The 26276-nt window shown below is 50.4% G+C and overlaps 1 protein-coding gene across 1 annotated transcript in view; it reads right to left on the bottom strand.

Annotated features, from left to right (window-relative positions):
- The window catches only part of AATF (apoptosis antagonizing transcription factor), a 94892-nt gene that overhangs the window by 52800 nt on the left and 15816 nt on the right, over positions 1-26276 (bottom strand). The window contains exons 5-8 of the mRNA XM_077311761.1: positions 7559-7676; positions 6047-6239; positions 4905-5063; positions 3136-3219 (exon numbers count right to left, since the gene is read on the bottom strand). Coding sequence (XP_077167876.1) covers positions 3136-3219; positions 4905-5063; positions 6047-6239; positions 7559-7676 — 554 coding nt within the window. The remainder of the gene's footprint in view (positions 1-3135; positions 3220-4904; positions 5064-6046; positions 6240-7558; positions 7677-26276) is intronic.

Raw genomic sequence — 26276 nt, 5'->3', positions numbered from 1 at the left:
GCTGGGCGACAAGGAAGATCAGCTTCCTCTTGCCACTGTAGGAATGGCGGTAGGACCTCCCCCTCCAGATGAAGAAGATCTGGGTTTTAGGCTCAGGAGGAATTTCTCTCTGCAGTTTCTTGGTTTATGGGATTTTGCATTATTTGTATTTTAGTTTTATATTGGTTTTAATGGGATATATGGGGGGGTTATCTGAATTTTATAACCCACCTCGAGTCTTCAGGGGGAGGCAGGATAATAATAATAATAACAACAACAATAACAACAACAACAACAACAACAACAACAATGTGCTGCCAAATTGCACCTGAAAAGAGGTGGTCTGCCTCTGCATGGCAAGCCAAGTGGTCCCCCACCCCAATACTAATCTAGGCCAGGCCTGCTTAGCTCCCGACATTTGACAAGATCAGGCCTGTCTGGGCCATCCAGGTCAGCGTCTCTATGGTGGAGCATCAGCTGATGCCAAGTCCCATTTGTTTCCAGATGTGGCAGCAGCTCATATCCGGATGGCGTTTCCGTCCCTTGCTGCTTCTCCTACTGGCCAGAGAGGCAAGGGCCAATGAACATGCCAAGAGGATGCCCATCTTAGCTTCAAGGAGCCGAACAGACCCGGCTGGCCCAGGGCCCTCGGAGACCACAGTGACATGCAGCTCCCCCTCCGCCCGCCCCCCCCCCCAGGTTTGCATACATCCAGACCGACAGAGTTCTTACGAGCTGTTGTGTGTCAATTTGGGTGGGTTCTGATCAAAGATGCAGCCTGGCTTGTGCTTTTGGAGTCTAATGCAGCTCCCTGCAACCTTTACATTTTAAAAGGCGGAACCTGCTTCTGGGCGGCCTTCTAAGCCCACTGCCTGTGCGCACACTCCACAGATGTTCAAGGACATCATTCAGTTATGAGCGAAGTAAAAAACAGGAAGGGACAGAGAAACGAGGCATTCTGGGGACGGTCTCCAGGTCTGGACACCGAGCCGACAGAAGAAAGAGCAGCCAATTTAATCAGAAGGTGCCAGAAAACATACAGCCGCTTTCCCCGCTCAGCAACGCCTCATCGCTGAAGAAGACTTCAGCTCCGATCTTGCTGCCAAATCCTGCTCAACAGAAGAAAATGAACCAGGTCAGAGGGACAGGGCTCAGCAGCGCCTGTCAAGTGGGCCCAGCATCTCCTCAATTACTTGGACACAATGCAGGGGTAATCTTCACCGATCCTATCTCCCAAGCAGCGCACTGGGGATGGGACAAAAGAGAAGGCCTTTTGGGGGGGGCGAGGGGGGGGGCTTGGGAAGGAAAACGAGGGCAGCACAGCCGAGGGAGGGAAGCCAGAGAGAAGAGGCGGAAGAAGAGAGAAAATGACGGGACGTGTCTGGCGGAAGAGGACGGAAGGAAGCGCAGCCGCAGTCTGCCGTCAAAGCCTGGCAAGAGCCTGAAGCCGCCGCCTTCCCAAGCACCATATTTAGAGGCAGTGGGGTTCCCAGGGCACAAGCCTATCCCCTGCTGGGCTGCCAGATGTTCGCACCTGCAGGGACAGACTCCCCCCCCCACACAGATATGCTTTCCACCACCAGCAAATGCAAGTGTAAACAGCAGCCATATCAAGGCATTTCCAAAAATAAATAAATACAAGGTTAAAAAAGGGAGAGAAGGCCCCTGAGAGTTGGCAGGTTTATCGAAACTGCTCCAGAGCGGCTGCCAGTTCTCCCCCCCCCTCCAGGAACCACCAAGACATGGCAAAGTCTGGCAGCTCCATTTGTTTAAACTCAGGTGGCGCCTCTTCCTTCCGAGACCTCTATTAGTTTAAGCTTTAATTTAGATTAACCCTGGCACCCCAATTAACGGGGGAGGGGGAGGGGGGAAACGTGACGCTTCGGAGCTCTGAAGCTGGAGAGCAAGGCCAAAATATTATTTACGAGCATTTAATCCCTCGGGGTTCAGGACCCCCCCCCTCCCCGCACCCACATTTGCTCCCCCCCTTTTCCGCCTCAGGTCAGCAGCCTCCCCTCTTTGGTCCTGTGTTTTCTTATTAGCTCAATGTGCCAGCTGCCCTCCCAGGGCACAAAGGGAACACTACATTTTCGCCACCTTCCGATGTTGCCTCACATGGACCTTTCCTTTGGCCAGTCCTCTAAACCAACATTTAAAAGCTGGTGTTGAAGGAAAGTTTTGCAGATCCCATGGGCCCCCAGAAAGAAAAATCAGCAGGTTCTACATCAACTCCAGCCTGAGCTCTCCCTAGAAGGTAAAAGGGCCTAACTGAGGCTATCGGGCCTTTGGTCGTATTATGAGAAGACAAGAGTCACTGGGAGGATTCAAGGGGGTCGCCGTGTTGGTCTGAAGTAGCACAATAAAATCAGAGTCCGGGAGCACCTTTAAGACCAACAAAGATTTCTTTGAGGCGTCAGCTTTTGCGTGCAAATGTCTCTGTGCTATACAATGAGCTCTAGCTGGGATTCCAGTGGAAACATGTGCAAATGCTTTCCCACTGTGTCAAGAAGAAGAGGAGCTGGGTTTTTGGACTCTGCTGTTCGCTACCCAAAGGAGTCCCAAGGCAGCTGCTTACAAGCACCTTATCCTCCCTCTTCCCATGAGGCAAGTAAGGCTGACAGAGTTCTGAGAGAACTGAGACGGGCCCAGGGCCACCCAGCTGGCTGCCTGTGGAGGAGGAGTGGGGAATCAAACCTGGTCCTCCAGATTAGAGGCTGTCACTCCTATGCACTCTGCAAGATTTAGACAGGTGGGTGAGCATTTTGCTTGTTAATACTCAAAGGATACTAAAAGGTGCATCAGCCACAGCCATGCTCAGAAACATTTAAGGAAACAAAAGAAAACAATGCTAACATGTATTTTTTGGACACTCGTACTTTGAGCGTGGTCCCCCCCCCCCCACACACACCCATAAGCCCATTCAGAGCATTTAATTTGCACAGAGGCAGCTCCAAGAGTGGCCTTTATCAGCCTTCCAAGTGGGCAGGACGTGAGCCCTGCTGTCAATTTCTTCTCCCGCCGCTCTGCCGGAGGAGAGCTCGCACAGCCATTTATTTGCTTGGAATGTCAAGCCAATTGAATAAAGCTGAAGGGTCAGGTTCTTAACACATTTGCTTTGCATGAATGTCCACATCCCACAATTCCAACAGGCCTCACCTGATGGTAAAAGTCATCATCATCAAAGATCTCTTCATCCAGGTCTTTCAGGTGGGCATTGGCTGCAGCGAGCGGAAGAGCCTCCTAAAAAGGACAGGGAAGGAGGGGGAGAGAGAGAGACAGACAGACAGACAGAGAGAGAGAATATTTTGTAAAGATTCACCGGGCTGGAATTTGGGCTTCAGTGTCCTTTGCAACCACAGAGACTCATTTCAGACAGCAGCCGCTGATGGCCCCCGGCTCAATTCACCTTCCCCCAATGACTGCTGTCTTTGCCCCGATTTGCCAACTTTAAACTGTACAGGTGTGTTGCAAATAGAACATCAGGGCTTGAGGTTATAGTGATGGATATTATAGTGACCATTAGGGTTGGGCGGTTCGGCGTCCGAAGCGGCTGTTTGCGCCCGAAGCAGCCAGTCCCGCACTGCAGTGCTGGCTGCTTCGGGCACAAACGGAAGCTTCGGACCCCGAACCGCCCAACCCTAGTGATGATCAGTGTGGTTAGAGCATGGGACTAGTTCCTGGGAGATCCAGGTCTGAATCCCACCGTGGCCATGGAAGCTCACTGGGTGACCTTGGGCTGTCACACACAGAGCCTCACTTACCTTACAGGGTTGTTGTGAGTATGAAATGGAGGCAAAAAGAGCAATTGGGAAGGTGAGGTGTAACTAAAATGAAAATAAAAGGTCTGGCGATGAAGAACCAGGATTTTTCTGTGCTGGGAAGGACCCGCCTATCAGGCTAAGGTCAGTGATGGCAAGGGAGGGAAGAGTGACTGTGCCCCTCCCTCTCCCAGGCAAGCACTTAACTGCTTGTGTGCTGCATGTTTAAAGGGCGGCTTGGTCAAATGTTTGGCTAATCTTTAGGCCAGGCTCCCCAACATGGCACCCCTTGACACCTTTCCTGGAACTCACTAAATTTCTTCAGAGAGGGGATGGAACCGGGGGGGGGGGGGGGGGGAGAGGGCAGGGCTGCCCGACAAGACAGCCGATCAACTACGCGGGTTTTTTAAAATCCTGTTTTGGTAGCATCTGCCGCCACAAAACAAGGATCTTTCCCACAAGAATCTCTAGTGCAGGGGGTTGGACTAGATGACCCTGGAGGTCCCTTCCAACTCTTGTGATTCTATGATTCTTCTATGATTCACTGTGTGACTGAAGGTAAACCGCGGGACCTGTGGCAGGTCAGGCTCCTGTTCCCGCATCGGCCCTTTGGTGACTGTGTCAGACTTCCAAAGATGCCCACAGGCTCAAAAAGATGGGGGACCGTTGCTTTATGCCAGGGGTAGTCAAACTGCGGCCCTCCAGATGTCCATGTCCATGGACTACAATTCCCAGGAGCCCCTGCCACTTAATGCACCCTTGGTCTGATCCAGCAGAGCTCAGGTTATCCCAGTGGCCAAGGCACATCCTGATTCTCTTCAGCAGGGGTAGTCAACCTGTGGTCCTCCAGATGTCCATGGACTACGATTCCCATGAGCCCCTGCCAGCGAATGCTGGCAGGGGCTCATGGGAATTGTAGTCCATGGACATCTGGAGGACCACAGGTTGACTACCCCTGCTCTTCAGGAATCCAACAATCTGAGTTTTAAGCAAACCTTTATTTATTCAAAACATCAGCTGACTTTCTTCGTTATGAAAGAAAGATGGCTTACAAGATAAATATAATAAAATACCTAAAACAAAGCACACAAAATACACAAAACCAAAATGTGTTAAATAGAAATCCAGGAGGAATACGGTCCTGAGTGGATGGGGGAAAGACCTTACCACGTGTCCCGGTAAAGCTTCCAGCTCAGGCTCCCGCGACGGCTTCCCCAGCACCCTGTAGACCGAGCGCTTGGTCTGCGTTCGCCTGAGTAATCTCTCTTTGTCCATCAGAATGTGGTCAATCTGAGTCAAGATTGAACGCTCAAAGGCACCAAAACCCTGCAAGGACATTAAGTACTGTCAGATAACGAGGAAAGCCGCTGCTCAAGGCGCCCGCCTCCCCCTCTATCTTTCTGTGTCACTGGATAAGCAGAACGCGTTACCTACGAGACGGGGCTTTAGTTTGGGATTTGGGCTGGATTTCCGTGCGGCAAGGGGGTTTATTTATATAACTACAGTCCCCAAGGCAAGCGGGAAGATGGAAAGCCTTAGTTAATACACTGGTTTCACGGCACAAGAGCCAATCGCCTCCCCCCAATATTAACCCCTTAATTTCGGCTGTACAAACCTCTCACGGGTCCATAGATTCAGGTGGTCAGAAGCAGCGGAACAAAGCTTGCGGCCAGTGGCACCTTTCAGACGAACGGGTTTTATTCCTGGCATGAGCTTTCCCTGTGCATGCCAGGAATAAAACTTTGTTGGTCTTAAAGGTGCCACTGGACCCAAACTTTGTTCTCTTTCAGGAAATTTCAAGGGACTGACTCAGTTCACCCAGGCAAGTCAGCCGCACGTGCAGACAGCTGGATGTTTCTCTCAGTGCGGCACTGTCAGGCAGGCACACTCATTTAGGGATGTGCACCTCGGTGATCACCGAAGCCCAAGGCGGAGTGCAGGAGGCCAGCGTTGCTGGCCTCCTGCACTCCGCCTTGAGCTTCGGTGATCACCGAGGCAGCCGAGCGAGGCCCACATCCCTACACTGATTCATCTGTTTACAAAAAGGGTTTTGTGCCAGCTTCAGACCATCATCAGATGATGCTGCAGCCCAAGAAGTCTGGTCACACAGGCAGAAGCCTCAGGCTGCCCGGGTCTACCTCAGTTTTCATTTGACAACTAACTAGCAGCCACTGCATTTCCCCTCTGCTTGAGAGCAAGTTCACGCATGCTGGAAAGGGAACCCAATTCCTCCAGGGAAACAAATCTCTGCCGCCTGGAGACCCGTCGTGGCCTGGAGGTTGGCGACCCTGCAGACGGGCGCTCCTTGCCTTTGCCAGCTTGGTCCTGTCGTGCCACTTCTGTAAGGTGCTGTTCCGGTAGGCCTGGAAGTCAGCGAATCGCCGGGCCGCGAACTCTGGGTATTCGTCCATCCCGAGATTCCGTGTGAGCGGCCTTTCCGGGGGCCTCTTCCTCTTCACGCCTTTGCCTTCGTCCTCACTCCCGCTTGGGACCTCTTCGGCGCTAACACAAAAAAGGGACAAACCAAAACAGAAGGCATTCGGTGAGGGGAACTGCTGCTTGCACATCTGGATGACCAAGGAAGATCGGGCCAAGAGTTCCACCTAGCCTAGGACTCTGCTCCCAGTCCCGAGGAAGAGCCCTCCCTTGACGTCTGCCCCTCGAGGTATACTGTCATTGTCTGTGGAGGTTCCATTTATTTCTGGATTTATGTTCCAACTTACTTTTTAGGTTTCAGTGGTGGCTGGTCAGTGAGGCCAGGCAAGTGCCACTGATGAGATTCTCCCTCGTGCCTCACTAAGGGCCGTTTTGGCCCAGGCAGCAATCGATTGGGGCGAAGGGGCACTCAAGAGCACCCTTGCCACGCGGCTCTCGCCGTCAGCCGCTAAGCTACTGCAGCCCTCACATGCTTCTTCTCTTCCAGGCATCGAATGCCCCTTTAAAGCAGCCCACGGCAGGGTCATGACCACGCTGCAACAGCCAATTCAAACCCCCACCCCATTCTCAAGATGCTCCTCCCCACACACACCTGCCACCCTGAGCCAGGCCACATTAATCATGCATTTTGTGACGGAGTTTTGCCTTGTCAGCCCTCGAGTCCCTCCGCTTTATTTGCTTTGCCATCCCCATCCCCCATTTGTCATTTCACGCCTCCCGCCAGCAGCCCTGCTCGTCTTCCTCCTGAACGAAAGGCCCAAGGAGGCCGGAGCCAGGAGTTTTGCAAGGGGCACCAGCCCAGCTCAGTGTCGGAGGGAAGCCGTGCTGGTTTCCAGCAGCAGCAGCCACTCGAGCGCTGCAGCACCCGAGACCAACAAGAGTTTTAGGGGATAAGCTTTTGCCCCTTTGACTCTCACAGTTTTATACAATTTTATACTAGGGTTGTGCGCTTTGGCGCGGTTCGACCGTCTTGGTGATCACGAAAGCCCTAGGCGGCCAGAGCCATGATGCAGGGAGGAGGGCAGCTGGCAGCCCCTCCTCTACGTCGCCGTGGAGTTGGCCTCCTACGCGCCGCTTCAGTGATCACCAAGGCGGCCGAGACGCACCAAAGCACACAACCGTACCCCAAACCTTGCTGGCTTCTATCGCAGGGGCGCATCACCAGACTAACGGAGACTGAGACCTTGTCTGTGTAAACAAGACTGATTTGGATGGACAATATTTGGCTTTGATGGGCAAGATCTGACTTTGCCAGGCCAAGGGATTCAGGATGAGGCAGCTGCATCAGTGTTCACATGTGCAACTGCACTCGAATCCAGCCTAAGGAGTTGAATCAGTGATTGATGCAGAGACCCAGGGAGGTGCTGGCCGCACCTGCCGCTTACCTCTCTGTTTCCGCAGACGGCGCGCCATCCACCAGGTGCCGCGTGCCGGAATACTGGTAGAGCAGCTCATCCTGAAGATCCACAAGTGACCTCAGCAACGCCTTCAGGGCTTTGTGATCTGTGGAGCAAAGTGAAACCAGCGTGAGCCTCCCTAAGGGGATGCCAGAGGCAGGCTGCAAGTGTGGGAAGGGGGGGGTACTGACCACCCCGGGCATGAAGGGGCTCTTTATACAAGACATGCAGGTGGACAACCAAGCCGCTGCATAGCAGTCCTGAGCGTCAGAAGAAACACGATGCTTTTATCAGAAGATCGGGGTCTCAGAGCGCAGACCAAGAAATCTAGGCGGTGGAGCATTGCACAGGTAAAGGGGGTGGGGAGGGGGTTAGGGGCTGCCAGCTGCTGACTTGTGAAACTAATGCCAAACCAGACACAGGGAAGCCCAAGCCCCACACACACACACACACACACACCAGTATTTCTGAACACGGATATCTCATTCTATCCCTAGGGTTAATAGCCTTTGATGGAACCTACCCAACATGGATCTATGGAGACCTCCTCTTAAAGGGCTATCAATGCCGTCATGAGGCAGAGAGTTCCACAAGTTAAGCAAAAGCTGGGTGGAGAAAGACTCCCTCTGCCCCACCCAGCATCTGCTACCCCCTGGCTGGGCGAGGAGCTGAGGAGCTCGTGGTTTTTCCGCCTGCCGCCTTTTAGTAGTCAGCAGTAATAGGAAGAATGCAGTCAAGGGAATTACGGGGTTTTATTGTGCTTTTATCCTTTGATTGCTGTAAACTGCCATGACCCCAACTGGGAATGGTGGTCTAGAAATCTAAGTATAGATAGATTAGATCAGGGGTAGTCAAAACTGCGGCCCTCCAGATGTCCATGGACTACAATTCCCAGGAGCCCCCTGCCAGCGAATGCCCATGGACTACAATGCGAATGCTGGCAGGGGGCTCCTGGGAATTGTAGTCCATGGACATCTGGAGGGCCGCAGTTTGACTACCCCTGGATTAGATAGACAGATGGACAGATGGACAAATAAACTTTGTGGGGGGCTCCTGAGTTCTAGCATTTGGGGAGAAGGGGGAGTGCAATCTGCTTTGCCCATCCTTTCGTTCAATGATCTTTTCCCATCCCCCCACCCCATTCTAACCTGAGAAGCCCCCAGCTGTGGTCCAGCTGGTTGATTAAATTTTTGGAAATGCATCAAGAAAGATGTCCCAGCACAATCAACACCCACAAGGAGAGCCCAATATATATATATTAAAATATATATATTAAATAACTATTAAATATTTAAATTAAGACCGGGGCCTAAGTTCAAAGAGTTAGATTCAAGTCCAGTAGCACCTTATAGACCAACACAATTTTCTGGGTATCAGATTTCAAGAGTAAAAGAACCCCAAAATTCCTGGTGGTCTCTCAGGTGCTCAAATTGCGCTCTTCTTTTGCAGTCCAACATGACAACCCTTTGAAACTAACTCCAATGGCAGGAACTTGATTTTGATGTGAAGCATTTGAAGTCAAAACCTTATTCCCTGATCTCAGACAGGCTTTGCCAAGCTGTGGCTACTTAGAAGAGAAAAAAACACACTCCAGGCATGCTCAGAGACCACAGAGTCATGCCACTCTCTTCACTCCACAGAGGACTGAGCCCTGCCACTGCAACTAGGGTCTTATCTGCACTGGGCTTTTTATCCTCCATCAGCTCAGATTTGAAAAAGCAATCTGCACCTGATTTGATTTCCAAGGTCATGTCAATCGGTTTTATTATTTCATCTGCAAAGTCCCAGCTCAAGTGATACCACCTTTTCCCTGGGATAGCCGAGAGTGGATATTATCCACTTCATTGGAGAAAAGCGCTCCAAAAGTCCACTCTACCACGTGCAGGTATTTGCCTTTTCGAATCCACACACACACACACAAACCTGGTTGCACCTGCTCCTTGAGGCTGCTGCTTCGTGCTCCTTTGGCGTTTCCACTACTTGCCTCTCCCAGCTTGCTCTGGCTGAAGAGCCATGGTGGAGGTGAAATAAGGCCCTCTCAAGCCACGAGGCTGCTGCCTTCTGCTCCAATCCTGGCTGGAGCGTCATACAACCCCCCCCCACACACACACACTCCAGCTCTGAAGCTGGCCGGAAGCAAGGTGAAAAGGCACCTACAGGTGCTGGCATGTGATCTCCCCACCTTCCCAATCAACCAGTAAGGAGAGAGGAGACTGACAATTGGAATTAACATTGCAGATCTGTTGCAAGATCCAGGTTAAGATTGATCAGATTTCAGCAGGATCAAGGGCAGGGGGGAATAAGTGCAGATAGTACCCAGCTTGCGAGCTGAAATCCTGGAATTGTCCCGACAACAAATTAAGAGTCTCTGTACCCTGCCTGAGCCACCAGCTACTACAAAATGAAGTGCATGCGTTCCCTCTCTCCAAGGTGGTAATGATGGTGGCTATTTAAAGAGAGCTGTTGTGCTGGGTGCTGGGCAAACAAAAAATGCAACAAAGAGTAGTCATTTACTGCAAATGGCCAAAGTCGTCTCTGCCAACAGCTTGTAACCGGGAAAGGCATCACGGAGAAAAAGACTCAGTAGACCAGTGGTTCTCAACTTTCCTAATGCCACAACCCTTTAATACAGTTCCTCATGTCGTGGTGACCCCCAACCATAAAATTCTGCAAGTGTTCTTTGATAGAAATTAAACTGAAATGGACGAGAGGCATGAAGATCCATTGTTCATGATTGCATATAAATTGGTTATAAATTGTATATAAATTTGTGGGGGGCCTTCAGGAGGAGTGGCAACAGTAGCGGCGCCCCCTCCCCTGGCCAAGTTGCTTGCCCTGCCATGACCCCTGTGAATGGGTCATTCAACCCCCAAAGGGATCCCAACCCCCCAGGTTGAGAACCTCTGCAGTAAAGGGAAAACTTTTCCGTTTTGAGAGCTCCTGTGGCTAGGAGGCTCAACTTTGATGCAGGAAACCACTGGTTCAAATCCCACCCCAACCATGAATTTACAAGATGACCTTGGGCAAGCCCGCACTTCTCACGGCTTCCCCCCTGGACCAGGGAAACAGCACTGGCCTATCTTATAAGGCTGTTGCAATGCAGGGCTTTAGACCTTGTCACTGGCAGCAGGTTGCCTCCAAACGCTCGGCCAACTCCTTTGCTACAGGCAAATAGCAAACACAAGAGCTTTGGGTCCAAATCCTGATAGATTAGGGGCTTAATAAAGCTTGGGCGATCATAAGGGGCACAGTATTCTCAATTACACACAAAAAGTGCTTTGAAAGGCTAAAGGGCTGCCACAAAATGGGCTCACGACGGTGTCTTGTGTGGCAGGGGCTAGAGAAGGCTGCTCTGGAGGACCTCTGGGACAGGAGGACATTTCTGGCTGCCCAATTCCTTTTTGGAGGTTTTTCGGATTCTGCCGTTTCCCTCCCCCCCCCCCCTTTTCCACTTTTATTGCACAAAGACAGATTCATTTCAAATTGCTGGTGTGAAATACACTGGATGCATTCTAGCAGGGGGGGTCTTTGTATGTTTGATTGAATTTATTTATTGTTGGATGGATTTTTATCCCACCACTCGTGGGAATGACTCATGCCAGGTAACAACAGTTATATAAAAGCCCTATTAAAAGCCCCTATTTAAAAAAAAAAAACCCTGATGAAGTGGAAGTGGAAATATTTATACCAAGGGCAGTCAAACTGCAGCCCTCCAGTTTGCTGGCGAATGCTGGCAGGGGCTCATGGGAATTGTAGTCCATGGACAACTGGAGGGTCGCAGTTTGACTACTGATTTATACTGTAACTCAATTATTTTTAAAAGCAGCAAGCATTATTGACCGAGGTGGAAACTCCGAATGATGGAGGGAGGAAAAAACTGCCGTCAAGAAAGGGGGCCCAGAAAGGACCCCTGATGGCAGCCTGAAGAATACTGAGTGTTCTTCGTTTCAAGGCAAGAAGGAAGGGCGGCTGCATTCGGCAATGAAGCACAGGCTGTCCCTCGCCACGAAGCAGAGAGACCTGACAGGAGACAGGCTAGTAAAATCACGTTTTGTACCCAACAGGGAGGCCGTGAGCCTGCAATTTGGGGACCTGGGGTGGAAAAGTGACAATACAGACTCCTCTCTCTGCCAACCTGTCGTCCTGTTTCAAAAGGGCAAATGGCGCAGAGAACAGCACAAAAGGAGCCACCCCATCACCCAGAGTGACGAGTGGCAGGCAGGGGCTTTCTAGGAGCGGAGAACAAAGCAGAGAGAAAGCAGGAAAATTATTTTCACTTTCAAGCACGTATTACATACACATTGATTCCCGAATGGGGAGAGCACTGGGAGACGCATTACTGGCGTGCGAGGGTGGGTGGGGGAATCGCAGCAGCTGACCCTCAACTTATGCAAAGAGCCAGCAACAATGGACACACGACATTCTGTTGGGGGAACTGACACCTGAAAGGCATCAGATGGAGCCGCTGGAAACGCACGCGTGGAAGACTGAGCCATCAGCACCCTGAAGGGTTACGTATGCTGTGTGGGGTGCAGGTAGCTCTCAGTGGAGATGGAGCAGAATAGGCGATGGGAGCCAGGGAAATCCGGTGTATCAACCGCCACACTCAGAGCCTTAGCACAGTTCAATGTGCAATCTGCAGCAGCTGACCTCTAGGCATGACTGGTCCATGCTGGTGCAACAGCAGTGGGGCTGGCCTAGGCCTGGAAAGATCCGGGTTCAAATCCCCACTCAGACATTACTGGGTCTCCTGGGCCAGTCACACTCTCAGCCAAACCAACCTCATAGGGTAGTTGTGAGGATAAAACGGAGAATGGGAGAACCACAGGCCCCGCAACCGTTGAAAGCGGGGGGGGGGGGGACACAGTCAGAAACATGAAAAGGAACCGTGACTTTTCACTTTATAAAAATGACTATTAAATGATCAGATTTTTATCCAGTCCACCCCTCCAACCAAGCAGCCTCTGCAGGTTTTGGGTTAATGAATCACACATCTATTTCTTTCTCTACAACAAAGGCAGGAAGCAGCCGAAACAACAAATGCGGCAAGCCGGCATCATCTCCCTGCACCCAACGGCTACAAGCAGAAATATGTCATTATCTCCCTCTTGACACCCCGTGAGGGTGGGAGAGCGCTCGAGGGTGATGATGTCACATCGTTTCAACACGACCGGGAAAAGGGCGGAGCAGGATAAGTGATGCCGCTATTTTGTGCAGCAGCCTGGTGTCTACTGCAACATCTAGCACAAGCCTTCAAACGAGCCCTTGAGCAGAGGTCCCCAACACTGCCCATGTGGGCACCACAGTGCCCACCACCAATACCTTCCCTGGTACCCACCAAGTTGGAGGGGCTAGGAAGGGCTTCTGATTGGCTGCACAGGTAAAAAGGCACCCTGTTTAGTACAGCTTCTGCCCAAAATGCTGAAGAGTTCCTACTGGAGTTATACCTAACCTCACTCCCTGAGGTTGACTCCGCCTCCTGTGGAAGCCATTTTGGGACTGAGCCCACCACCCTGTGTCAGAATTCCAAAGATGCCGACAGGATAAAAAGTTTGGGGACCCCAGCCTAGAGACTGTGAAAAGCAGCAGAGAATATGTTTAGAATCAAAGGAGACCTACCTCAAAGTATTCCTTCCAAGAAGGGAGCCTGACCAACAGGTAAAAGGCATGGTGTTTAGCCAATGCTTACTGGAGAAATAGAAATTCAAACTCATATTTGTGCAGCAAATATTGTGGGTAAATTAATACAGAACTGCAAGAACATGGTGAGCCAGGGAGAGAGCAATTACCTGGGAGAAGAGGGATAGGGTTCAAATCCTATTCCACAATAAGGATCTCGGAGCAGCTATGGATAACGGGCCTATTTTGCCAGCTAGTCTACCAAGCACAACTGGAGGAAACACGAACCAGGATAGCTCTCTGAGTTTCTGACAGAAGACTGAGGCCTGTAAGATAGTTCTATAACTGTCCCCTACCCCAGGGGTAGTCAAACTGCAGCCCTCCAGATGTCCATGGACTACAATTCCCAGGAGCCCCTGCCAGCGGGGCTCCTGGGAATTGTAGTCCATGGACATCTGGAGGGCCGCAGTTTGACTACCCCTGCCCTACCACAACAGGTTAAGAAGAATAAAGAGAGCTTCATTCTCAGTGGTGGGAGTCACTGAAGTCAAGGCCAGGAGTAGGGTTGTGCACGGCGGCGTCCAAATCGGCCACTCCAGGCTGCCGCAGCCAGCGCCTCACCATGGCCGATTCAGACGCCGCCATGCACAACCCTAGCCAGGAGTGACTGAGGCCATCTGTCACGAATCAGCCCAGGACAAAGGAGGCCTCCTTGGGAAGTGAGAAATCCGGTTCTATCAGTTTTGGCACAAAGCACAGCCTCTGGAGAGCAATCTAACAGAAGGTTCGTCTCCTGATATGGAATCTCCCACACCGCAGCCATCAGCACTGCCCGAAAAACAGGGACCCAGCTCACCTGAAGCAAACACAACATCAAAGCAAAGGAGGCGGCAGAAAGGCAAGAGTTTAAAGGAAGGCTCCAGGCTCTCTGTCACAGGGGCCTGGAAGAAGGAGGGAGGCCTTTGCAGCGGGAGGGCTGAAGCAGGGATCCAGCCGTGGGAGTAATTCCAGGATCAGGGCCCTACACGCCCTACAGCAGCGGTTTCAACAACCAGTCAGCATAAGTGTGAATAATGGGCCAGCTCTGCACAGGACTCACCTGGTCTGCTCTGCATGCCCGACCTTCACCTGTTGGACCTCTGGGCTGCCTCTGGACCACGTCTTCACCCTCTGCCTGCCTTGTTTGACCCTACTCCTGACCTTGGACTGGATACAGACTATGCTTCTGATTGCTACCTGTCCTGACCATGGACTGTATTCTGACTCTGCTCCTAACTGCTGCTTGCCCTGAGTTTCTCCCACCTAATTGACTGGGTACCACTCATCACTAAAGACAAAATTAAAGCAGGGTGTGAGTGTGCAAAGACAGGTGGGTACTGAATTCTGCCCTTCCCATAAACAACTGGTTATCATGGCCTTGACAGGCAAGGATCCTGCAACTGTATATATGCAACATTGACAGGACAGAAATACCCTCCTTCCCGGATCACATCCGTAAGACTTCAGCTCTTAAATTCAAATTACTGTTACTGTGCTTCCCCCGCTTTTGTTATTTGTCTTCAACACAGTCGTTAAATGGAAAACCGAGAGCCCTCCGTAGTCAGTCCAGCTGAACACTGAGAGAGGTTATTCCCTCTCCTCTTTTGCATATGGCTCTGGGATCAGAGTTAAAGTGTAGGTCAAAAGTGACGCTCGATACATTGGCCCAAGAACAATACTTCTCATTCAGACCCGCGAGCCAGACCTCACCCCCCCCCTCTGGTCCACTAGTCATCCCCAGCAATTAATCCCCCAAGAAACACGTTTGATTAAATCTTTTCAAGCAAATCCTCTGCTTTGCTTTTGTTAGTTCACTTCTTGTCAACATCTATTAAAATATGCCTTTAATTCTCCCACAATCTTAAAAAACACCGATTCCACTGTCTTCAACTTTAATCAACTGTATGGCCGGCATTTTTCATTTCATAATAATGCGCCGCTTGGAATTCAAGAGGCAGGCTCAACATCAATCATTCCGCGAGAATTTTTCCACTGCAATAAATATGCAAATGAGGAAAAGCCAGTCAGTCGTATTTCAGGCCCGACTTGCTAGTGTTTTTAAAAAAGACACAAATTTATTAATTGCCGTTGGCCAGCGGAATCCTATTACTTTGGGCATTGATTACAAAGCTGTGTGAGTGATTATCGGGCAACTCGCAGGCTATCCAGGCATGAGGAAAAATTATTAAAGCAAGGCAGAGATTATCAACTCGGAATAACAATAAGCTTTAGCATTTTAAGGCCTCCCAACTTCGGCAACAAAGCACAGCGCTGATGGTTTGGGCGCACCGCCATTCCAAAAGTTGGGATGCCACAATGACTTCTCCCCTGGGAGTGCCAGCGACGGCTGCTTCCTTCCCCAACTCGGCTGCCGAGGGAGGGGAAAGGCCCTGCAAGGGGCTGCCCGTCTTAGTCCGCTGTACCCAAACAAGTCAGAAGTTCAGCAACGTCTGAAAGACATTTACTTCAGACAAGTCACTTCTATGCCTCTCTGAATGGCCAGCTGGAGAAATGAAGTCAAGGTGTGGGTGTGAAAGGGGAAAGAGACTGGCTTTCAGGATACTGCAAGCCCAGTGTGGTCAGGGCTCACACATCCCTATGACCTTCTTCAGGGCCTCACCCCAGCTCAGAATTCTCATCCTTGGGCATTGAGAGGACCTGTCAAAGGCTACCCGGTGAGTTTGCGGCCGAAGCCAGGATTGGAACAGGGAACCTCCCAGCCCGTTCTTTCCCCCACACGGATATCGCCCCTGCCTGGCCAGGTAGCCTATGGAGAAGGCAGAAGCCTCCTAAGCCAGTGGTTCTCAACCTTCCTAATGCCGCAACCCTTTAATACAGCTCCTCATATGGTGGTGACCCCCAACCATAAAATGATGCAAGTGCTCTTTCACAGAAATTAAACCGAAACTGACCAATGGCGTGAAGACCCATTGTTGGTGAAAAAAAACCTTTTTTCCAAGGTTTCTCAGTTCAATTCCACCTCTTGTCCAGCCAAGGTGCGCAGCCACCTAGAGCGCCTGGCGGGAGACCGGAGGCACTGCTGGAGTGGCCATGCGCGGCGCCTGCAGGAGGAGCAGCAACCGTGGCAACACCCTCCCCCCCAGCCAAGCTGCTCACTCTGCCGTGACCCTGTAAAAGGGTCGTCCAACCCCCACGTTGAGAACCACTGGTCTACGTGAAGGTGGCCATTTCCCCCTTCTTCACACACAGCGTGGTGTGGCCCTGGCTGCTATGGGCAGGAATGGCCACTTCGGCACAACCCTTACCAAATCAGGACAGCTGCAACTATTTTTAAACTTAGCAGGAGCTAATTCTTGTGCAGGGCTGGGAATAGGATGGTCCCCAGACACCAATAGTGAACCCTTGTTTTCTCCCTTTAAAATACACTGTCCACAATAGATACAGTGTGAGGAGTGGTGATAACTTACTTGTTAAGGGAGGGACCCCAACATGTGCCCATAGGTGCCATGACGGCCATCGACAGCTGCCCTGGCGCCCACCATATCTTTTTGAAAGAAGGCGGGGTCAAGTGGGACTTTTGCCCAACAAGCTTTCTGATTTGCCACAGAAGATTTGACTGGCAGTGCAGATTTTTAAGGATATATTACTTAGTAGCAACACCGTGACAGCACAAGGATTTTCACATCGCACTCAATGGCCTCTGAAATGTGCAGGGCAGGTTTGGGTGCTTCGGCAGCCATGGCGATGGCTGCTTCGAGCATGAACGGCCACTTCGGACGCCGAATGGCCCAACCCTAGTGGAAGCACACCCCACCCGGAGACTGTGGCATGTGTATCTTGCTTAAAGCCCAAGGCAGCTAATGCTGAAGACCTGGCAGCCTGTGACTCGATGCCGTCCACACGAGGTCCAGCTCACACGGGGCTGAACACGGGGCTGAACACAGGGCTGCCATTCCCAGCCAGAGCCCATTGCGCAGCTCCACCCACACATCTTAGCACCAGACCTCCTCCTCTCTTTCCTCGCAGGAGCATCATCCCAAGAACTCTTCCACCCACCTGATAAGTGAGCCATCCTCGAGGATAATTTGGTGTGGAGGGAGTAGGAGAGGCTTAACCCCTGTGTGAACCTAGCCATGTGCACACACAGGAATTTTGAAACAGGTAACGTGGCACCAACCCACCCAACATTTCCTCTGTAATTCAGAGAGATCACACATCCATCAAACGACGCAGCACTGTTCTTCGTTCTCATCTCCCTTTAAAAAAAAACAACCCGATTTCTCATGCAGAGTCTGGGAAACCACACAGCCCAGGTGCTCCTGTGGATTTTACACCTGCTGTTCTGTGCCTCTAGCCAGAGTATCTGCACTCCCCTTCAACCTTAAAGAGCGCTAAATTTTCCATTCTATGGTGTGCACCCACACCCACCCACCCAATGCCCGAAACTATAACCAGGGTGTCCCAATGCTCCAGGAAAGATGCTGTCTCAATAGCAGAAGGAATCAGACAAGAAGGAATCAGACAAAGCTGGAAGAGACCCCAGAGAGCCATCCAGTCCAGCCCACCCCCACAACCTTCTTGGGAACTTAAAAATCACACACTCCTGGTAGGTGTTCATCCCATCTCCTCCTCAAAACCTCCAATGAAGGAGAATCCACCACCCTCCAAGGCAGCCTTCTACGAACAGCCCCCGCAGTCCAAAAATGCTTTCTAATATTTAAGTGGAACCTCCTTTCCCATCATTTGAACCCATAGCATCCAGCAAGTTGGTCCCCTCTAAAACGCCATCCAGCAAGTTGGTCCCCTCTTCCACATGTCGACCTTTTACATAGTTAAGCAGAGCTCCCGTATCCCCGCTGCCCTCCTCCAAGCGACACAGACCCAGCTCTCTCAGCCGCTCCTCGTATGCACGAATTTCCAACCCTCACCCATCCTGGTCTCCCTCCTTGGAGCACATTCCAACTTGTCAGCATCCTTCTTGAACTGCGGCACCCAGAACTGGGCACAATATTCCAAAGGAGGTCTAACCAGGGGATAATAGAGTGATGCAACAGCTTCCCTTGCTGCAGATTCTGTGCTCCTAGCGATGCAGCCTATTGCACAGAGGTAACCAAAACGAAGACGGTATCTTGTGGAACTGTCAGGATCAAAAGATTTATTGGAACAGCAGACTTTGGGTGGTCTACATCCCACTTTATGAGATTTATGAAATGTTATCCTCTGTTAGCAGACAAGACAGTAGCAAAGACCTGTGTGTGTGTGTGTGTGTGCGCGCGCGCATGTATGTGTATCAGTCAGCAATGGAAGGCAAGAGGTTTGCGACAATTCTATGCAAAACTGAAGTGTATACAAGATAAGCAGTGACCATTCATTACAGCATAACAGATAACATCTTCTCGTCAGTCTTGCTAAGCTAATTTAACACCCAGAGTGTGAGAAGAACCATTACCGCAACAAACCTGATTGGATGGTATCAAATTTCCTGATAAATTAAAGAACATCTTAAGGCAGGGGTAGTCAAACTGCGGCCCTCCAGATGTCCATGGACTACAATTCCCAGGAGCCCCCTGCCAGCGAACGCTGTAGTCCATGGACATCTGGAGGACCGCAGTTTGACTACCCCTGTCTTAAGGCATCCCAGTCTGCATGATTTCCCCACCCCCACCCCACCGGGGTGCCTCTCATTAGAAATGGAGGTATGGAGACGCATGTTGCTACCTCAGCATGAACATTTGAGCATGCATGTTTGGGTTCCACAAAGTAGCTCAACACGTGGAGAAACAAATGCCAAATACGATGCTTTGAACTTTAAAACTTGTTGAGAAATTCATCAGGATCTTCCACATTTGGGACGTCTGCATTGCAGTTTATTGGATAAATTTCTTAATGCAACCTGCCTGTGTGAATGACCCTGGAGAATTAAAGACGACATATACATACATACATTATAAATAAACCTGTACATAGTCTGATGAAGAGTGCTTACACTCGAAAGCTCATGCCTTGAATAAATCTTGGTGGGTCTGCTACTACACTCTGATTGTATTCTGGTTCTAAATACAATAGAACACGATCCAACTTAAAAGGGGAAGAAGAAATCTATAGGATCTGAAGTACAGCATCTGCTAGAGATCTGGCTGGTTGTTTCAAATCAACGCACCGGTTTCAGCCATCCCCTACAACAGGGGTAGTCAACCTGTGGTCCTCTAGATGTTCACGGACTACAATTCCCATGAGCCCCTGCCAGCAAACACTGGAGGACCACTGGAGAACATCTGGAGGACCACAGGTTAATTACCCCTGCCCTACAATACAGCACCTGGTCACATGCGGTTCTGACCTGTCCCGGGATTCCCCCTTAGACTCCGGCTTTCCCTCTTACCCTACTCTGTGCCACTTTCCTGGGCCCTTTGTTGCCCACCACTCTCTTCTCCAGGATGTGGACAGCTCAGTCCAAGCCCCCCCCCCCCCATGCCCTCAACACCTTTCCAGGGCACCTTTCGACATATTTATAACACAAAATAATCAAGGGCGCCGGACTAGGCCAAGAGGGTATTTTGGGTAAATGGACAACTAGAAATACACTGGGCAACCCACCCCACCCCACCCCAGCTGCACTAGGGGTGTAATACGAGGGCAAGTCAAAAAGTATTGTTACAATATCACAGAAACATTTATTATACAAAAATATCAAAATGTGTAGCTGTGCCTCTCGACATCTCCTCCACCTTGGCCTACACACTTCTGAAATCAGTGTTTCCATCTCTCTAACTCTTCCTCGAAGAATTCTGTGCTCTTTCATTTACATCATGCCAAAATGGGAGAAGAACCCTCTTCAGTAAGGCCACTAGTCGTTCTCCCCCGGAGTGGAGGACATCTGTAGCAATGGGCCCAACATATCCAGGTGGGTTCTTTGATTGGTTCCAGAACATGTTGCAGGACTCACCTACCATATGCTGCAGCACCTGAGCTGGGCCCATTATGCACGGGCCATAATGCCTGCGCTGGCGGCGACAGTGCTTTGGGGAAAATCCCCGATAATGCTTGCTGCCACCACCAGCACGGGCACGTGCCGGCCCAGGGCTATGGAAGGCCTGCACTGAGCAAACGTGGGAACTACTGCAGCTTCCTGGGTACACCGGGGGCTGGCAGGGGCTGAGGCGGGCCAGCACTGTGCATATCGCCAACACTGGGTCTTTCGGCACGGCCAGCCTCAACCTACGGTGTCCTTGTAGGGAGACTTGCACGCCCCTGCGGTCTCCATGGAGCTGGCATGGGCGACCCCCTGCTCCCACTAGTGTGTGTGGAGGGGGCCTGCCCCCACCACTTCCCCCCCCCCCACCACTTCACCTTACCTCAGCCAGCAGTGATCCGGCCCTCCTGGCCCTGGTGTAATGGGCGCGCGTGCGCTACTCTGGGCAGCCCAGCATGCCCCACCCGCATGTATACACTGGGAATGGCGGCAATGTGGGTTAGCTGCCGCCGTGCATGAAAGGTCCTGGAGAGGCCGATTGTGTAGTGCTTTGTAAAGGTGGTTATCGAAGACCAGGTTGCTGTCTTGCAAACTTCTAGGACTGAAGCCCTGTTTGCTAACACCGCATTAATTGAAGCACTGTGAATTGAGTGCGCAGTGATCCCTGGAGGTACTGTCATGTTAAGCGATTTGCACACCTTGGCTATGCAGCTGCCCAAGCCCCTACGTATTGCTGCCTGGGAATTCTTCTGTCCCAGGTTGGGTGGAGTTACTGAAATTAATATACTGTCTTATCTTCTTATACTGTCTGTGTGAATAAGGTAAGCTTTGAGTGTTTGTCTGATGCCCAGATTGTGCCATTCCCGTTCCCTGGGGTGTGGGCAGAACGATGGGAGAGCCATTTCTTGTGATCTTTAAAACAGAGCCTATATTGGGTTGGAAGTTGATCATCAGCTTTGAAAAAACTCTCAGGGCAGTTGCCAGTCCGAAAGGTAGTATGCAATACTGAAAATGTTCTTTCCCTAGGCAGAACCTTAGAAGCTGGCGATGGGGTGGGTAGATCAGGATGTGTAGGTATGCTTCGGTGAGATCTAAGGATCCAAGGGCAGCCTGGCTCTTTTTAGACAGGTGATCCTGGGGGACAGGTTCCTCAGACTATTTTAGGTTAACTGCTGCCATAGCCCTTCCTGTTTGAAGAACCAGCCAGATTGGTCTGGGACAGAAGCCTCTTCAGTCATCTCTTCATCTGAAAGGAACCCTGCGTCACTGATTCTACACACTTTCTGATGGATACACAAGATCCCCTCTTTCTGGCTGCTTTAGTGGGCCAATTATAGGGGCCCTCATCAGAATGATCAGAATTCATCATCAGAATGTCTGTAGGAGCCAGTTGAATGGCGTAGGGAAAACTCACTTCAGAAATGGGTCCCTCATTTTGATAAAAAGAGACAATCTCTTCACACATAGCCTTATGAAAAAAACAATAACATTTCATCTCTGAAGGAGTTTTCTCCCCTTTTGACTCAAGTGAGCCCTGATTGGAATATCCACAAAGTCTATTTAAGTCTCAGCAGATTTTGCAGAAAGGAAGTTTGTATGGTGCTGCTCCAACTAATGCTTTTTCTGACTTGACACCTGAGAATGCACTGCTGAATGAGAGCCGGGCAAATGCCTCTTGGAATTATATTTTAAACTGTGGCCTCCAAACCAAACATTTTATATTATGTAAATTAGTTGGAGCAGCACCATACAGACCTTCTTTATCATCCAGCAAGCCCTAAAAATTTAGCATTGGTGCATTTTAAAATAACTTGACCTCTGAGGAAACGTGTTTGGTCTCAGTTCCATGTGTGGTTGTGAAATGATATACTGTATGCAACTGTTATTTATTGATGTTTTCAATTTTTAACTTGTACACTTTATTGTAATAATTAGCTTTGGGCTGATCCTGCGTTGAGCAGGGGGTTGGACTAGATAGCCTGTATGGCCTCTTTCAACTCTATGATTCTATGAATTATTTGCATTTTAAAATTATCCTATTAGCTCAACTTTTGGGTTCCTACCTTTTAAAATGAAGTATAACAGATTAATGAAAGGGAGGCCCAACAGCAGCTACTAGCCATGGTGACTAAAGGGAACCTCCATTGTCACAGGAAGCAAATCCCTGAACCCAGTGCTAAGAGGAAATACCAGGAAAAGTCCTTGGCCTCTGTGCCTTGCTGACTGGTCCTCCAGGGCAACTGGTTGGCTACTTTAGGGACAGAATGTTGGACCAGACTGACCACTGATTTGATCCATCAGGGCTTTTCTTCTGGACCATCCACAATCACATAAAGCTCCTTCCCATGGAGTCAAGCCCACTGATCCGCCTTACCTCATATTGTCCTCACTGACAGAACTCTGCTTGCCTGTTCTCTCAAGAAAAACTGTTTTATACCCCATTATTCACTACCTGAAGGAGTCCCAAAGTGACTTACAAACACCCTTCTCTTCCTCCCCCAGCAACAGACATCCTGTGAAGTAGGTGGGGAGAACTGTCACAAGCCCCAAATTATCCAGCATGTGGTGGAGGAGGAGGGGGGAGAACCAAGCCCAGCTCTCCAGATTAAAGTCCGCTGCTCTTAACCATGTCACCATGCCGGCTCTCAGAGCTTATTCCTAGCCATGCAACCGGAGAACCTTCCAGTGGAGATACAAGCCACAAAAACCACAAGCCCTTCCACTGGGGTCGGGCAAGAATTTGGGAGGCCCAGGTCCTGTCTCAGAAGCTTGCTGGATGCCCTTGGGCCAGTCACATATTCTCCACCTAGCCCACCTTACAGGGTTGTTGAGAGGGATAAAATGGATGTGAATGACCTAAAATGCTTTGAGTCCCCATTCAGGGGAAAGGCAAGGTGTGAATGAAGTCTGTTTTTTACAAGTTCATCATCTGAGGGCTTTACCTTCCTCCTCCTCCACCTTTACAAGCACAGCTTCTCCCTTCCCTGGCAGAGGCTGCCACAGGCTTTCAACCAGGGGAAGGAGCAGTTCGAGCAATGCTGCAGGAGATGCAGGATTGAGGCCACTCTGCTCCCCTGTCCCACTTTACACCTCTGGAGCGACTTTGCAGAACAAAAGGTGCAACCCTCCCCCCTCTCGCCCTATTTATTTGTTAAAGCGATCATTCTCATGAAGGCAAATTCAGTCCTTTGCCCAGGATACGTCTAATCCCCTCGATCTTGACAGCAGGTCCCCAGAACTCACAGAAGTGAACAGTTTTCAAGACACATTAATTTCTGAACTCCACTCACACCCCAGTTAGTATTCCGACTTCTTTCATCCCTACAAGAGGAGGGTACATATATTTCTGGCCTGGGTAGCAGAGGGGTGGAGAGAATCAACACAGCCCTGTGGAAATTCAGCAGGATCTGCTGATGATTTTTTAAGACACACAAACACACACACAAACACAAAAGATCAATGCAAGGCGTGCAATTGACATGAACACCCAACAGAGAGTCTCGCACCCGGGTGCTCCTTTTCTACGTAAATAATGGAGGGATCCTGGGGGAACGGACCGGGAGTGGAATTTTTAATTAATGGGCCTCTTTAATGTGCAAATCAAGCTCAGTTGCGAGTTCTGACTCCCATCAGCTGGGGGGGGGGGGAGAGAGAGAGAACCCTAATGCTAATTGAACATGCAAGACTCCAAACGGAGGCACCCTTGCATGCCCCAGACGAGACAAAGGCTGCTTGGGACAAGAATACAAATCTAAGGGGGGGGGGGGAGACGGGACAGAAAAGACCACTCCAGGCAAGTGCACCTACGACCCTTCGTCTGAACTAGCTTTTCAACATCTAACCTGCGATTGCAGGGCAGCTGCCGTGACAGAGAAAAGAGCACCCCCACACCCCACCCAGCCTGCATGCTCAGGATCTGTGCCCACCAGTTCTTCCCCTGTGCAATCAATCATGAATTGGGTCTCCATCTAAATGTGTCAGGCAGCAAAAAACAAACAAACACACACCCCAAAGTTGAATGGGGGATTCTTCCAAATATCCAAGACGTTTTGAGAGAAGCTACTTAACTACAGCTTCTTATGAGAATCCACGTGCTGCAAAACATCCAGCCCTGGGCCCGCAAAACGAACGCCTCCCTTCCAAAGGCCCCAACTGGGAAGAGGTAAGGGCAGGCGCCTGTGCAAGAAGAAGAGACGTTCTGTTAGGAGTCTGCCTCGGGAGAACTAGGCCTGCAAGAACACTCCTGAGGTGAGCAGTGGCTCACGAAAGCTCCTCCCTCCCCTGCCACAAATTTTGCAAGTCCTTTGACTAACACAGCTGCCTGCCTGGATCAATATGGGAACACATTTCTATGGGCTTTTCCCCTGCATATAAATCATGGCCTCCGTGAAGGCTTCTCTAGGGATCTTCCCACTAGGCCAGGGTTCTGGGGTCACCTGGCCCCTTCCCCGGGGTCGTCACCTTGCCCGCCACTGCCACAGCAGTGGATGCCGGCAGTGAGCGTGGGTGATGGTGGCGGGTGGCAGTGTGTGGAGGCAGGTGGAGACGGAGGGCGGAGGTGGGATGGCAATGGCTGTGCATCGATTGTTGTGCGCATGCACACTGCACACACACACACCACCTACCAAAATTAGGGTCAAGGCGAAGAATATGTTGAGAACCGCTGCTCTAGGCACTGACCAAACCGAGACCACACCGGATCCACAAGGGGGCTGCACAGCGCATCTGCCTTCCCACCATAGCCTGGGGCCCAGGACAGAGGCATTCATGTCACAGCTAGGTTCAGCAGCATAGCCCTGCCAAATTCAGCTGCCAAATCTCAGACTCAGCATGTCTCATGATTCAACTGAGACATCCAGCAAAAAATGGACAGAGCTACATAGGAGCAATTCTCCACCCATGCTCAGCACTGCCCTGAGAAGGCCAGAGAGACCATCCAGGGAACTTTTGCAGCTGTGCCAACACTTCCTGCTGCTCATAAGCGGCAGAGTTCTAAACACCTAAGAATTCTTTTTCTGAACTGGCCGGAGGGCCTATCAGCAGCCACCTCTGTGCCTCCGGGTGCAGGACATGAAAGTAATGGCCTTCCATTAATGCATGAGCCTTACAGGTATACTGCTGCTGGCACTGGAGGTTGCCTTGAGCTAGGTAACCAAAAAGGTGCAGGGGAGAATAATACCTTCGGACATGGTAATACCAGTGTCAGTTACAAAAAAAAGCTAAAACTGTACTAAATCACAAATACTTTAATCATATTTTTAAAATCTAATATTTAATATTTTATTTTAATAATAATTCCCTTCCAAGGAAGGGCGAGGAATGAATGAATGAATGAATGAATGAATGAATGAATGAATGAATGAATGAATGAATGAATGAATGAATGAATGAACGAAAATATTGAAAACTTTGTATCAAGATCCATCAGTTGGATTACATATATAGGTTCCTTCTCCCGCACCCTCATCCATTTTTGGCGATTCTATTGAGGTTACATAGCTAATTGTTGTTGAGAGGCATATGAATCTGCATTTTGAACAGGAGTGGAATCATGTGGCAGTGAGATCCACAAGCTAATTATGTGCTGAATGATTCACCGGGTGATCCTGAACCCTATAAACTCAAGAAAGGGCAATTTCCCCCATGATGGACTCCACAAAGAAGAAGAAAAAGAAGGATGCAGGGATGCAAAGGTGGGTTTGCAAAAATTTCAGCACACTTCATGTAAGTGAGCAGTGGGTGCAGCTTAAGGCTAGGAACAGGTAACCTGGATTCAAATTCTTGTCCATCAAAATCACAGGATGCCCTTGAGACAGCCAGCCTCTGTCTCTGTCTCTCTCACACACACACACGCACAGAGCTAACTCTCTCTCAGGGGGATTGCTCTGACTCCACAGATGGACAGATGGGAATTGTAGAGAGGCAAGTGACACCAGCTAGGCTAGGGCAGAATCTTGCTATCACTGGACTCCACTCCCTACAAAGCCTCTCCTTCCATACTGTGCTAGAGTTCAACCGTACCCTGAACTTGGGCATCTTCTCTGTCCAACCAAAGCAAGGAGGGAAAGGCCCTCTGCTTATGCTCAGAAGCACCCTCCTGACTGCTACCTCCCT

This window comes from Paroedura picta, chromosome 15 (genome assembly GCF_049243985.1).
Source record: "Paroedura picta isolate Pp20150507F chromosome 15, Ppicta_v3.0, whole genome shotgun sequence".
NCBI classification, from domain to species: domain Eukaryota; kingdom Metazoa; phylum Chordata; class Lepidosauria; order Squamata; family Gekkonidae; genus Paroedura; species Paroedura picta.
The sequence above is the reverse complement of the archived record's forward strand: the minus strand, read 5'-3'. Positions and strand labels throughout refer to the sequence as shown.